Here is a 14,741-nt window from a genome sequence, read left to right on the forward strand (position 1 = left end):
TATGTAACAGGCAGGAGATAGAGAGAGGGAGGCTTGCAGATGAAGAGAGCATAAGAGAGAGAAAGAGATGGGCAGTGAGGGCGAGGCTGGCAACCTGACTGATGGACTGACTGGCTGGATTGTGGAGCTGGGTGGCTGCTGCTGAGCGGACAGAAATGCACAGAAGCACTGAGCAGACACAAACATGCCATTTCAGGAGGCTCATTTAATCAGTAATGATTTTTTCCCCATCTTGCCGCTCTCGCTTCTTTCTCCAGCGGCTGCTGCCATGCTCCTGTGGACATTCGGCCGCTCTCTTATTTTTTTAAGGGTACGCGCCACCGACAGAATTACACAACAGTGAAGGATAAAACAAAACTACTATCTATATAAAAATAAGTATATGCTTTTTGAATAGATGGAGACACTGAAAGGGAAACTGACTTAGCATTCAATAAAGAATTTGATCAATAAGAAGCAGGCAGCACTAAAACTATAAGAAAAAGACACACAGAGAGCAAAGAATGTAAATTTACATTAGAACGTGATGGTACTGTATAATGCACAAATAGGGAATAACTGCAGGGACAATACTGGGAGGTTCTGCTCCGACTTGTTTCCTCCGAGCAGCTGAATTCTGTTCACTGAAGTAGCTCAGTATGAATGAGTTCAGAAGATTAGAGAGCCCAGTATCAAACAACACTTATTAATATTCATCAGGAATATAATGGCTATTAATAGTGACTCGTACTACTGTATGATGTAACAACGGAAAGCCATGAAGAAACCTAAAAAAAAAGGCACAAAATTTTTAACCTTCCACCTAAATGCCACATCTAACACTGATCCTTTTGACTGAACCCTACTGGGTAAAATGTTAAAGTCACTGTGCTAAATATGCATATTTTAACAGGATATTCTAATGGCAGTTCAACATGAGTGTGTGCAGTGCAAATGACACCCACACAGGCTGCAAGCTCACCTTCAGACCGAGCAGAGCACCTGAGTCTCGAGGCACACTTCCATCTTTCATGCGCTTGTTGAGCAAAATGCGCCCTATTAGGCGATCCCCATCTTTGGACGGCTGCCACGTCACTGGGTGCTACAAGGTCAGAGCAACAACACACCTTTTGTTTAACAAGTCATCCATTTCAGTTCGATCACTTCAGACCAAAGCAGACAACAAAACAGTAAAGGAGGGCGTGAAGGGAGCACTTTATTTGTTCACTTGGGGGAAGAATGTTCACACAAACTTGGATAGCTCAGTAATTTAAACTCCAGGTGATGCAGTTTTATCTGTTAGGCCAAAAGCGTTCAAAGGAAAATTTGAAATTTCTCCAAGTAACACACAGCTCATTTACTGTCTCACAGAGTTTGTGTGAACCTGCTGGTGTGAGGGTGGAGTTAAGCTTCATGCAGCGCCCCATGCAGAGTAAAGCAAGCAGCCTCAACACTCCTCCTAAAACCAGCTCTTCAAACGGGAGCAGGAAGACCAGAGTGTGACTCTGGTGCTTTGCTACACACAAACACATGGCCACCATCAAGTGGAGTAGTGAGGGGAAAAGCAGATAGTGAAAAAAAAAGAGGGAGGGGGGTAGACGTGATACAGATGAAGTAGATCCTAGGGTGCCACATTAGAGATCAAAAAGGATGAAAAACAGACAGCACAGAATAAAGCTATGAGACACAGGGTGATATCACAGACGCGGCAGTGGAAGGGAAAAAAGAAAAACAAATGTTTTTTTGGTGCAAAACTAATCCAATCTTCCCTGTTTGTGTGTGTGTTTGTGTCTTTTTTTTCTATGGAAGTGAGTGGAAAATTGGGCAGAGGGGACAGGATCTGTCTGGACTGGGTGCTGTGGGGTAGGGCAGCAGAGTGAGAGGGGACGGGCCCAAGTAAGGGTGTTCCTACTACACTAAACAGGACCGCTGCAGAGCAAGAACACAACATACGGAGGAAAAAAAACGAGCATGCAACTAGGAGAGACCCACATTCCTGAGTGCCATGACAAACAGAGAGGTTGTGTGTCAATGCCCAAGTCTTTTACAGCTACTGTAAAGAGGTGTAGTTTCTATTTGGGGAGCAATACAGCAAGTACAAGTAGCAAGCAAAGAGGGTGTCCCCAAATGACTTTTATTTTTAAGGCAACACCGAGGTGGAGCCAAAAGTAACCGAACCAAAAACAATAGATCAATTTTTTTTTAAATCGCAAGAGAAATCAATTTATACAACGTTAAATAAAATCCATAAAACAGACATCTCACCTATTTACACTTGGTGACAGAGAGCAAACAAAGACTGGATGGGTAAGGTCATAAATAATAATCATAACAAAAAAAAAGAAAAAAAAGCAGGCTAGATTGTCTCAGTACCTTCTCACTATGGCTATGCTCCTCGTTTAGCGTAGTGCTACTGCACGTATCAACTCCCGAGTCTTTAACCTGCGGTTCACACCATGCCAAGTCCTCTTCAAATGAGTGTCCCCCAAAGCGCACCATTTTCTTTTGCCTCTCAGATAAGGTGTGTGTCGCCTCGGACATAAATGCCTGCTCAATAGTTTTTCTTTTTCCCCTTTGACTGTCCCCTACAGGTGTGGGATAAAAAACAGAAAGAAAAAACAGAAAAAACAACATGCAAAGGTGTAAATAAAACAAAGGAAACATGAAATGACAAAAAGACTCCGGGAGGACAGGGGACGGGGGAGAGAAGAGAGAGAGACAGAAAGAGAGGGAAGGAGAGAGAGAGTGAGAGAGAGAGGTGGGCTTAAGGGGGCGGGTGGTAGGGAGGGAGGGTCAACGCAGGGCTCCACATGTCTCACCAAAGACAGTGGGGAAGCCTCACTGCTATGCCATGACGCATGGTCCCACCAATGGCCATCCAAATCTCCTGTAAGGTGGGAGGGAGGGCATATACACACGAGAGAGGACATCGAGAGGGACAAGTGAGGACACCACAAAGTACAGACATTAACGCGCGCACACACCCACACAGAGGCACAGAGAGCTCGAAATAAGACATCCAATCATTCACATTCCAACACACACACACACACGCAAACACACGAGTGCTCACATGCTCCCATAATTCAGCAAGAGAGATAACCGCTCCTAAAATCCCTGCAGAGAAGGAAAAGACGCAGATGGATTGAGTTTAGCACTGCACAGTTAAGAAAACTAAACAAGACGCAAGCCATGGCTGAAGTCAAAAGCACAATCTGAAGCTTCAAATCCTTTAAAGGTATTACATGTGTTCCAACAGCACATTAGGAACCTCTGATAAACAGACAAATAGACAAGGAGTGGGCGGGGCAAGGATAAACGGCCCATTTGAAATAAATAAATATGTTTAGTATGATTATAAAGAGAAAAGAGCCTCATTAAGATAACATATAGGCCACAGAGCGAAGTTTTGTTTTCTTTACAATACTTTGGCTAATAGGTAGTTCTGCATGATTCACAGTTCAAAATAATCCTGCTTTGTCCCCTCAGTTCATGAAACATATCACACAAGAATTTTTAGTTCCCATCCTCCTCCCTTTTAGTCAGCCTTCCTCAGATTAGCTGCCCCTCCTGAGCAGGTGAAGAAATAGACCTTTCTTCATTTCTTCAGATATAGTTAAGGCAAACTTTGCTTTCAATCGAAACACGTTCCACGTTACATTCCTCTGATTTTTTTCAGACCGCAATCTTCAGAAACATTCGGGCCAGATTCTGTTTTGTTGAAACAAAGTCAGCACACTGCTATCTTATTCTAAAGAAGCTGCATCTATAGTAGGGAGCAGGGCAGACCTCTAATGTGTTTAACTGGGGATTCAGATTGCAATGCCACACAACCTTAACTGACCTCGATCTAAAGTGCACCGGGGAGAGCTTTTAAAGATGAGGCTCTGATTACAACTTCTGCCGTAGCATCGACAGATACATGGCCTTGAGAAAGCCAGGCAAGTGGCTACGATCGCAGGATGAAGGATTCTGGGGCATTTCTCTACTCTTGTCGTGCCTTCAGGACAATAATCAGTTATAAAGGGAAGACTTCTAATGAGACAAATGTGAACCGATCAAAACTATCCATCTATCTCCACAAGCAACTTTGTGATTCTGCAGGGTTTGTCCTGTTCTCCAGTGTGGATGTACAGAGCAGTGAGATGAGCACTTTCAATTTGATTAAGAAGCTTAACATTTAAAGCTAATTAAAAAGAGCAAAAAATATTGAATCCAAAGGTAGTGCTGAGATTCTCAGGGGAGAGCAGTGTGGAGGTGAAGACAGGCACAAGTTAAGAGTCAAATCCTGCTCTTCTCTGTCCAGGACTTCAGTCAGTAAGATCATTTTAGCATCCCATTACAATGCATAATTCATTTAAATGATATTCAGCTATGATGCCAATTCATTTTACAAAGGGGAAATAAAGTTGCTCTTATTAAAACATTTACCGAAGAATGGGCCATTTAAATAATACAGACACACAACGTGTTCTTGGCAGCAAACATGCTGTTGTAGACTTGTGTGTTTGCACAGATGTACAAAGTCAATAGCGGACCTCAGGGCTGCAGTCACAAGTGAGGTCATCTGAAAACACTCGACTTGTTTAACCCATGGGCCACATACATCACATTCGCCACACTTCACTTCCCCTGCACAGAGCTGTAGAACCTAATGGATCTATAGAGGACAGGCTTCCTTCAAGTATTATCTGGCTCAGGATTCAATCTCAGGGAAATCAGGGAACGCTGATGGAAAGGCATAAAAATAGACTGCATATGCTGCTAGATGTGGAGGCTGAGGAGGTGGTGGGAGGCTGGACTGGACAGGGGTAAAGAGAAAGAATTTTCAGCACAGGACAAAAAAGAACCTGCATGGAAGACGTTGTTTGCAGGGTCACTGTGAATACACATAGCCAGAAATGTCTTAAATAATCCCTCATTGCACTGGGGTAATATGGGGTTCAGTACTTTCTTAACAGATATGTACAGAATTATTTGGAGATTTTGAAATTTAATATTCCGATGGATCGGAAATAAAAAAGGTTTTCCCATTAAGACACACAAAGGATAAACAGCCTTCCATAACATTTGCTATCTCCAGTTGTTTATGCACTCATACAGGCTCTGCCTGACTCTGCTCAGATCAGCTGTCTGTTGTGTTTCCAAACATAGGTGGCCAACTGGAAAGTTGCAGAGTGCGCTCTGGTACTTATAACATCACTGAAGGTGTTTCTCCCTTTTTTTTTTACTTTTTAAATTTTCATTTATTGGCATAAACGCCAATGCCACTTAGCAAATAACTACTATCGGCCGATAATACTGGCTCACTGATAAATCTCTCGGGCTCTAACCTTTAAAAGAAAATCTGCTTCTCGTAAAGAGACATGCCTGCAGAACTGTGGCTCTTAAACAGAAGGTCTGTTTCTGGCTTCAAATTAATTTTTAACTTCCTAGCTTTCTTTTTCAATATTTTTCAATATTAAAACACAATGTATCTTATGTCCTGTCTTATCCATATTTTATCTTGGTTGCAAATCAAGTTTCAAATAACAAAGTCAGTGTAGTGTCAGTATGTATAAGTAATCAATATTTGCCAAAATCTCAAGTGTCAAACTGCTGTAAACACTGATTTTTTTTTATTTTTTGTACTCTTGGTTCTGTATGATATCAGTGGGAGAAGACTTTTTATTTATTATTCTTTTTGTGAATCAGAAGAAAATTCACTTAAAGGTGAAGGAACTTAAATGAGTTGTTTCAGAAAGAGCACAATCTAGTCCAGTATGTGACAAATAAGGATTAGTTTGGACTGTGAATCATACAAAGCTACACTGGAAAAGTCCAAGAAGAAATGATGAGAAGAAATAAGATCATAATATTCCCCCTTTAATATAGTAAAAAGAAAAAGATCTTCAATAACATTTTCCAACTTGCAATTTTGTTGTGACCAAGCTGCAAGGTCAGTTTAGGCCAAACAACACCCTTTGTATTACTATCCATCCATCATTCTAAAGAAGCAATGTAACTACTTAGTGTATGTAGTAATGTGCTGTGATAAACTATTATGGATGTCCCCAGATAGGCTTTGGCCTCCGTGGCCCTCTCGCCAACAGCTGACAATAGTAATTACCTCCTTTGCCTTTCAGCTGCTCTTCTGTCAGCAGCGTAACACCAGAGCACACTTTGCTCTCCAATGAGAGTGTAGTGTGTTTGATGTGGAGCTATAGACTGAATGAATATAGACACTATGTGGCTCATCTCAAGCTTCCATCATTTACAGTTCAACCTCCACCTATGTGTGTTCTTCTTCCTGTGGCACGCCTCCATCTTCAGGCCCCTCCCCAGCCCACTCTTAATGTTTTAGAAAAAGAATTTGAATGAGCACCGAGACACACCCAGCCTTCTCTCCTTACTTTCCCTGAAGCTTTATTAACAGCGGCATGCCACAAATGGGCACCATTCCCCCTTTAAGGCACTGTCTGATTTTTCAGCAAGCAGGAAACTCATCACGGCCATAAATTGTGAGTATCAGCAGTCTGCGCCCGGCCCTGCCGTTTCGCTCCGACTCCGAGGCCCCGCAAAGTGCTGATTCAGGTCGAAGGCAGCGCGCAGGCAGTGGCGGAGTTCACCACCAGCAGGCTCTCCATCACTTTGACGGCTCAATAAAAACCAGTGTAAACTATTAATTGGATCATTAATTATTGATGCTGTTTTTACTACAATTCAAGAGGTGAGAGCAGAAAAGAGGCAGGTCGAAACAATGTCTATGTTTAAACATAGCCACCATGCTACAAAGGTGAAACAGTATCATGTTAAGCTACTGGTAAGCTCAAAATATCAATCAGTATCTATTCTAATAAACTAACCCTAAACTAACCCTCTTTAATATGCCCCAAAACAATGCCTTTCAGGTAGAGAAAGGATGGATTAATAAGACAATCTTTCTCAGATCTAGCATGAGGCCAAACACTACAAACCCAGTAGGGTTACCGAGCTGCAAAACATGATCCCAAAAGCCATTAATGAGGATGTAACTTAGGTTGTCACTACACAATGTCCACCTGTCTGCTGCAGTTAGCCAGCCATCCTCTCCTTTTCTGTGTGCTGGGCACTATTATGAGACTGCATGTCAGGGGAATCAATAAAGAGGAAAACACAGGGAGAGGACCATCGCAATAAATCAGTCTCCTACGTTCACAGACACAAGCCAGGCCCATTACAGCTGGCACACCCTTTCTCTTCCAGTCTAACTCGTCCCCTTCAACCCCCAGCCCCCCTCATCCTCCTTCTTTACAGATTCCTCCTCTCCCCCTTCTAGGTACCAGAAACTGGAGAGTGTGGGATGCTCGCTACTTAGCCTGCTGTTACACACCCATCTCGTTGTCCAGTCAAGCTGAATGCACAAACCCCCAAGATGCTGACGGGAATATATGGCAAAAAAAGTTGCTTTCCGCCCTCGTTTGTCTCACCTGCAATCGAAACCACTGCGCTTCGTATTGTTGGCAGATTTCTGATGATATTTTTTTTTCACTTTTCACTTTTTTCACTCTGGTAAATAATCAAAGTCCTTCTGTATGCTTCTTTTTTTTTTAAACAAAGCAAGAAGGAATATTTCTTCTCTCGCTCCTTTTTTAGGAGCATTAAAAACACCTGCTTGATCTGACCCAGCTGAAAAATATTTGAGGGTCACATGTGCACATCGGGGGTGGCGTTAGCTTTGAATGCACTTTCTAATTATTGCATAATTAAACTTACTACGCAAACACGTACACACTGTTTTAAAATAAATGGTTCAGTACAATTTGCTGACCCATTTATCAGACTCCCTGCATGCACCGAATCACGGCAGCCTTAGTTATGTCATAGATGAAAATAATTAATGAAACTGCCAATTAAAACTAAATAAAGCTCCACATAATCAGCTGTCTGAGTATGTTCTGTACCTAGCATAGGAAGCTATACTTATCCAGGTCAACAGTTCAACTCTTCCCTATGTTTTTTTCTCCTACGCAGCGTGACCCGCGGAGGAGGCAGGCAGACAGACGCACACAGAAACAACAGAAACTCTGACCCTCTAAACAACCTGCCTTCTCCCTATTTTTGCTCCACGGCTACCTGTAAATCTGGAAACTCCCACATCAATAATGTAGCGCCGGGTGCTCAGCTGCTCGCCTTAGAGTGGAGAACAGTTACATAACAGAGCAGGCCAACCAAATTCCACTGCTCTCCTCTGCATTAAACATTTCATCTACCATTCAGCGACAAAGGCGAGCTGTGCCACTGTACTTTTGTCCTTTCTATAGTCTAACCCCTAACACTCCTCCTCCTCCCTCTTTCCTGGTTTTACATCCCAGGAAAAGTTAAAGAAAAAAGAAAAAAGAAAAAAATCAATTTGCAATTACAACAACTGTCAACCAGGAGGAGCAGGGAGAAGCTGACGACTGCCTCTGATGTTGATTCTATGCAAAGTGGCATTTCTCTCAGTCAGTGTGTGCTTGCTTGGTGGGATGTTGTTTTTTTAATATATATATATATACTTGAAGAAATGTGAGATGCAAACATATCAGTCACAGCAGACGGTAAGAAAACCACTTCAGTAAGGGATCCACATTATTATTTTAAAGTTTAAGCAGTCCTTGATTTAAGAAATAAGTAAATAAATAAAAACCAGCAGAGCTATTTTTCTTTTTTCTTTTCTTTTTTTGCTAAACTGAACTCCTTCGCAATACCAGCAAAGCAGCTCCGCTTTCTGCGAGCTGTAAAGTCAATGCTAACAGCGCAGATACAATTTGCTGCAGGAACACATTTCTATATTCTAAAGTCAGCTCCCTTTGTTTCGGTTTACAGCCACAACTCCCAAAACATCTCGCTTTCTCCTCCTGCCTGTCCATTATGTAACACTGTCCATTAAAGAACACTGTCAAACAGCTGTGGCAGGACCTGGCAAATAGTGCCGTAACAGCAGTGAAAGCAGAGAGCCTTAAGATCAGCGGTGCTACGTCAGTTTCCAACTCACAGCCGCACGCACACATAAACCACCCATCCACACTGAAGCATGTCTGGCTGGCCTGTGAGCCCACAGGCCTCCTCCTCGAAGGCACCAAGAGCTGTTAGAGGAGATTCATTAACGATAAACAGAAAACACCGCAGTTCTCCGCACAGAAATAGGGCTCATCATTTTCAGTTTTATAGGCTTTTATTGCACGTGTGCAATGGCTGGGTTGTTTTCTTGTTTGAAGATGAATGAAATGGCAGTAAAGACAGCCACTTTTAAGATGTTCAACCCCCCCCCCCCAAAAAAATACAAAACCTAAGAGCACTTATTTCTGGTTATCGAGCATTTTAAGAAGAAATTTTCTGCATTTAGATTGTTTAATGTTTTATGAGAATGTTATCTTTATTGAAAAATCTGTATAAACAGAAACATCTTTAAAGATTTTTCAGAGTGAAAATGATGAGCCTTAAAGATAAAAAATACATTTATAAACAGACACACACACACAGAGCACATGTACACACTGCAGACTGGGGAATCTGAAAGTTATACAATATATACATCTGCATAATCAACATCACTTGAAGACAGCAGCAATGATTGAATTACAGTTCAGTGACTGCTCAATAACAGTAAAGCAGAACGGCTTTAAGACTTCACAATAACAGCACTAATATGTGTGTATTTGTATGCTGTAAAAACCTTTTGATACAGAGAGAGAGCAGACAGTGAGGCTCGTGGTGTGCTGGCTCCTACCTTTTTCACTAACTGACTCACTCTCTATCTCCACATCCTCACAGCTGGTGTACTCCGGCGTGGTGGCCAGCTCCTCCTCCGAGCTGCTCAGTGACACCTGCCTCATCTTCCCTCCCTTTTTGGTTTTGTGGGGTTTGGGGGGTGGCGGGCGCACCGACTCCGACTGGTCTGAGCTAAGAGAGTCGTTCCTCAACATGCTCTCCATTTTCTCCCTCTTGGTCTTGCGGACAGCTGAACTGGGGTCCAAGTGGTGCTGCGGCCTCCTCATCATATCCCCACCTACCCCCAGGTCTCCTCTTCGCAGGTCCCCCGACCGGTCACCCAGAACGGGACTACGGTGTGGCGTTGGGGGGCTGTGGTTTCCTCTGTGGCCTCCGAGGCCAGGACCCATTGGCCCTGGTGAGGACCGGTCAACGGAGTAGGAGCGCTGTCCCACCATAGGCGGCCGGCGCTCAGTGAGAAGCTGACGCGACAGCCGGATGGGGCTGGGCTCATCTTGCTCCGTGTAGGCCAGCGAGACGTCGCTGTGGCGACGTTCGTGCCTTAGCCGGCCCACTTCAGCGTGCATCCTCATCTGCTCCTCGTAGGGCTGCGGCTTAACAGGGTAGCGTGCCAGGTTGGGATCGCTGCGATAGCGTGCCTGGAACTCTTCCTGGCGCTGCCGCTGGAGGTCATACTCACTGGGCGGTCCATCTAGCTCCTGGTCGAGTGGGTATTCCTGTGAGTGCCAGCGACCGGGACCTCGACGGTCCCGATAGCCCATTCGCACTGCATCCATATCTGAGTACATGTGTGGGCCCCGCGGAGCCCGCCGAGGGTCCCCCTCCCCATAGTCAGACGGTGATCTAGGCATGCCGCCGTCCGTCGGGGCATACTGTGAGTGGTCGCCCCCCTCCCTTTGGTCGTATTTTTGGTTTGGATCCCTGGATGCAGACGGGCTTCGTTTCCTGCAGATCAGAAGGAGAGGAACAAAAGAAATTATTAGCCGGTCAACTGTAGACAAGATTTTCTCTCGTTCTAATTATATGATGTCTTTTTGGGCTGAAAGCTGTTTGCATCCTGTAGCTTCACTTTACTTTGGTCTGCACTGCACAGGTCCCAGTCCTTGTGAAAAGGTAATGATAGCCTGCACTGTTTCTGTCACACACACACACACACACACACACACACACACACACACACACACACACACACACACAGAAGACTAAACTAAACAGCAGGATGTAGCACCAGTTCTTCCTCTCAGTCCAAGAAGCAAGAGGACACAAAATATACAATTCAAGCCATTTTACAATATGTGTTCTCAACACATGTGCTAAATGTGTGCTGAGAGTAGTGCACTGGTAAATGATTCAGTGATCCACCGGCTGTGTTTTTGTGCACATTACAATGCACATGAAGGGGTTGTAGGCAGACAATAAAAATATCTCTGTGTTCTGGTATTGATAAAAAAAGAACACAATTAAAAGCTGGAAATGTTGAAATGTTAGAAAGTACGCCCTGATTACGATCAGCAGCTTCATATTTCTAAAAATTAGGCGTCAATCGTTTTATTGTTGTCTGGTTGGAAGGAAACCATCCAGGAAGTGGATGAAAAGGATGGAGGGGGCTAACTGTGCATTAATGCATTTATTCTTTTGTTCAGAATCAATTATTCATAAGCCACTTTTCTCCTACATTTCTCCCACTTTTCCTCCAAAGTAATAATGACATTTTGGTGAGGAAAAAGCTCTGTGAAGCATCCCCTTAATTTTGTACGTGACAACTTTCCATAAATTTCAAAAGGACTCATAAATCACCGCTGCCAGCTTTGCTCACCAGCCAAGGTAAGGACTCCTCACATGTGATTGGCTGATTCACTGAAGGAAGGCTGGCCCTTCCCTACTGGATCACAGACTGTTCAGGTTAGTCAAAGCTAAAATGGATGTGCAGTACAAAAGATATAAGCATTGCGGTGAGGGACGTGTGGGCAAAGATGCTTTTTGTGGTCCCCGTGTTGGAATTTCTATGTTGTACACTGAATAATCTCACTAAAGTCAAGTGCTAGTTCTGGGGAGAGACAGCATGATGAACGAGCGTTGCGTACAGTTCATGAACTGCTGTACAGTTAAAATATGGGCTCTTAGAGAGGGGCAGAAGCTGAGCAATAGTGCAGCACAAAATGTGCTTCCCAGCAACGCTGGCACATAAAAAGCAAATTTTACTTAATTGCAAAAGGGACAAAATAACAAGAACAGGTCAAAAAGAGCATTTAAACATATTTACATGCAGCATACAAACATGACTGCCCATGAATGCTAATGTTATGCCATTAATGATGCTTAGGCAACAGTTAGCTGTTCATAACGACATTATAAGGTGAGGATGTCAGTGTTGTTTTTGCAGCAAAAAGAATAAATACTCCATGCATCCATTTCAGGGTTGTGTGTGGGTGTGTGTACGTGGCAAGTTTGCAATCTGCCTGTGATTTTTGGTCTTTACACTAGACGTAAAGGAAGCATTATAGCTGGTGAAAGCTGCTGAGACTGAGATGTTCTCAGTTTCTGAGACACAAAAGATGTTAATGCCATCTTTAATAACTGTCTGCATTTTTTAAAAAATCACAAACGCTTAAAAACTTAACAAACACAGACTTTTTTACTCTGAGAGCTGGTAGGTTGGTAAGAAAATGATCTGGAGCCACACTAAAACTTAATTGGTACTTCCTTTGCCTCTCCTCTCCACCGAGAATCTTGAAATAGCAGTGTTTGCATTATCTTGCTGACTAACAGCCAAACAGACAAGCATGTACGGTGGTCAGACACGTACATGTACAGAGGTCAAACACACTCAAATTGAGAAAAACAATAAAACACAACAGAAATTAGATAAAAAACCAAACCTCTCAGGGCCACTGTTGCAAAGCAGGCACTGATCACATACCTTCGCCAAATAAGAACGACCTAGAGGAAGAAAAACTGGCCGCTCGAGTCTCTGTGATGCTGCCAGCTCACAGGAGTGACTTCTTTCTGTTTCACATCAAAACAAATACCTTCTATCACCAGTATCATGATTCAAAGATGGAGGAAAAACACACGAGGGTTGGTACATTATTCATGAGCTGTTTTCTGGACACTAACCGAGCTGCACTTCATTCACAAATTCAAAGTGAAGCAGCAGCAGAAATTAGGGGGGACAGGCGGCGTGACATGGAGCTGAGGAAGGCGGGGGAGTGTGTGTTTGTGAGAAATCTCTCTTTATAGCCACTCTGTAATCACTGAGGTGTGTGTTTGTGACCGCGTGTGTGTTTTTTGAGTCGACTGCTTAAGGAATGCTCTCAGGATCTCTTTGGGGCTTCAGGCCAACGTCCTCTCCGAGACTGTCTTAAAACGCTACACCCAGAAAACACACACACATACTCATAGCAGCTGCACACAGTTCGCACAACATACATTAACAAACAGCTCTTTGACGAGGTCTAACACAACTTGACACAAGCATCACAATCCTCTGCTCCCGTTTAGCCTTGTATGTCCCTCCTTTCCAAACACAGAAATGTCTGTGCTCGCAAGCAAGCCAGTAAGCCCGTTGTACTCTATCAGCGTCCGCATCATGACTCTGCTGCTGCTGTTTGTGCTTAAGCAACCTTCAATATATACACAACAGAGTGGTGACGCAGGGCTATGTTTTGCACTGTGCAATATTCTCTGCTGCTTCGACAGCCTCTCTCTGCATACACCTGAGTGCTGGCATGACACACTCTGCTGATCTTGGATTTGTATTCCATCCTCAGTGACTCAGACAGAGATGAAGAAAGGAGGGGCAAAATGGGAGAAGAGGTATCGACAAGGAATGTGGAATTAGGTGGAGCAAAAGTACGCAGATGCCAAATTACAGTAACCGTGTCCTGCAGTCGGACATTGCATCTGGTATGCGCGCCGCATTAAAGCATCATGTTTGTCAGGCTCGAGCATGAAGAGGCAGGATGTGACACCGTGGGATTATGATGCTTGCCAAGTTGCACAGAAGTCTGGCTGCGGCAACGATTGAGTCACACACGGCAACGTAAAGGCCTCCTATCACGTCCCCTTATAGAGCAAGATTCATCCGCGTTTGCGTGATGCCAGAGCAGATTGATGAGCAGTGAATCGACCTAACGGGCCAACAACAGGGAGGCACGTGCACTTTGTGCGTGCTATGTTATGGGAATAGAGGCCAGGGCTTCTATACGCTCCTGCTGTGGGAATAACAGCAGCCTTTGTTACTGCTGTTGTCCTATGCTGAGCTAACTATAGAAATCCTCTGCTCTATCGTGGAGCTACAGACAAGGACGGAGATGGCAATAAGATTCGATTCATGCAAGGTGGTGCCGGAGTTTTTCAACTAAAATATAGAAGGTTTCTGACATCCCTTTGATGTCGCGTTATTACTGCTGCCAGGACAGCCTTGTACGCCTGCAGTGCTCTAGAGGTAATTCCAGTTAATCATCTTTTTCAAGTACACTGTCCTTATCAAAAGCAGCATAATGTATCAAATCCAGGGCTCAAAAAAAAATCCCCCCCCCAAAAAATCATGGGATTACACTATGGCACCGAAAGATTAAAAAGTGCGACCCACAAAAAGATTAAAAGTGACCTGACATGCTCGTCATGATAAAAACCTTTATGTGATGTTATTTTCTACAAAGCAACACACAAAAAACAACTGGTGAAATTCCCTGATTCACTGCAGGGCGTAATGAGAGGACAGTGCCCTATTCTCTCTCTGCAGATTCGGTCAAAAGCATCCACAGACAGAGCTCAGTTCCCAGGCTGTAAATGGACTAAATCGTCTAACTGTGTCACTCCCTGTGTGTGTGTGTGTGTGTGTGTGTGTGTGTGTGTGTGTGTGTGTGTGTAAGTGTGTAATTTTCCCTACACCCCTATACTCTGTATGATGGATATAAATCATAAACATTTGATGTGAATTTATGATAAATCTACAACATCATCATCACATTAAGAGGCTAAGCACACACACACACACACACACACACACACACACACACACACAC

The 14,741-nt window shown here is 43.7% G+C and overlaps 1 protein-coding gene across 1 annotated transcript in view; it reads right to left on the reverse strand.

Moving 5' to 3' along the window:
- Positions 1–14,741, reverse strand: part of rims2a (regulating synaptic membrane exocytosis 2a) — a 149,506-nt gene that overhangs the window by 61,508 nt on the left and 73,257 nt on the right. The window contains exons 6-8 of the mRNA XM_013912955.1: positions 9,710–10,656; positions 2,353–2,564; positions 962–1,081 (exon numbers count right to left, since the gene is read on the reverse strand). Coding sequence (XP_013768409.1) covers positions 962–1,081; positions 2,353–2,564; positions 9,710–10,656 — 1,279 coding nt within the window. The remainder of the gene's footprint in view (positions 1–961; positions 1,082–2,352; positions 2,565–9,709; positions 10,657–14,741) is intronic.

The sequence above is a fragment of the Pundamilia nyererei genome, unplaced genomic scaffold (assembly GCF_000239375.1).
Source record: "Pundamilia nyererei isolate P.nyererei 1_Seehausen unplaced genomic scaffold, PunNye1.0 scaffold00109, whole genome shotgun sequence".
Lineage (NCBI taxonomy): Eukaryota > Metazoa > Chordata > Actinopteri > Cichliformes > Cichlidae > Pundamilia > Pundamilia nyererei.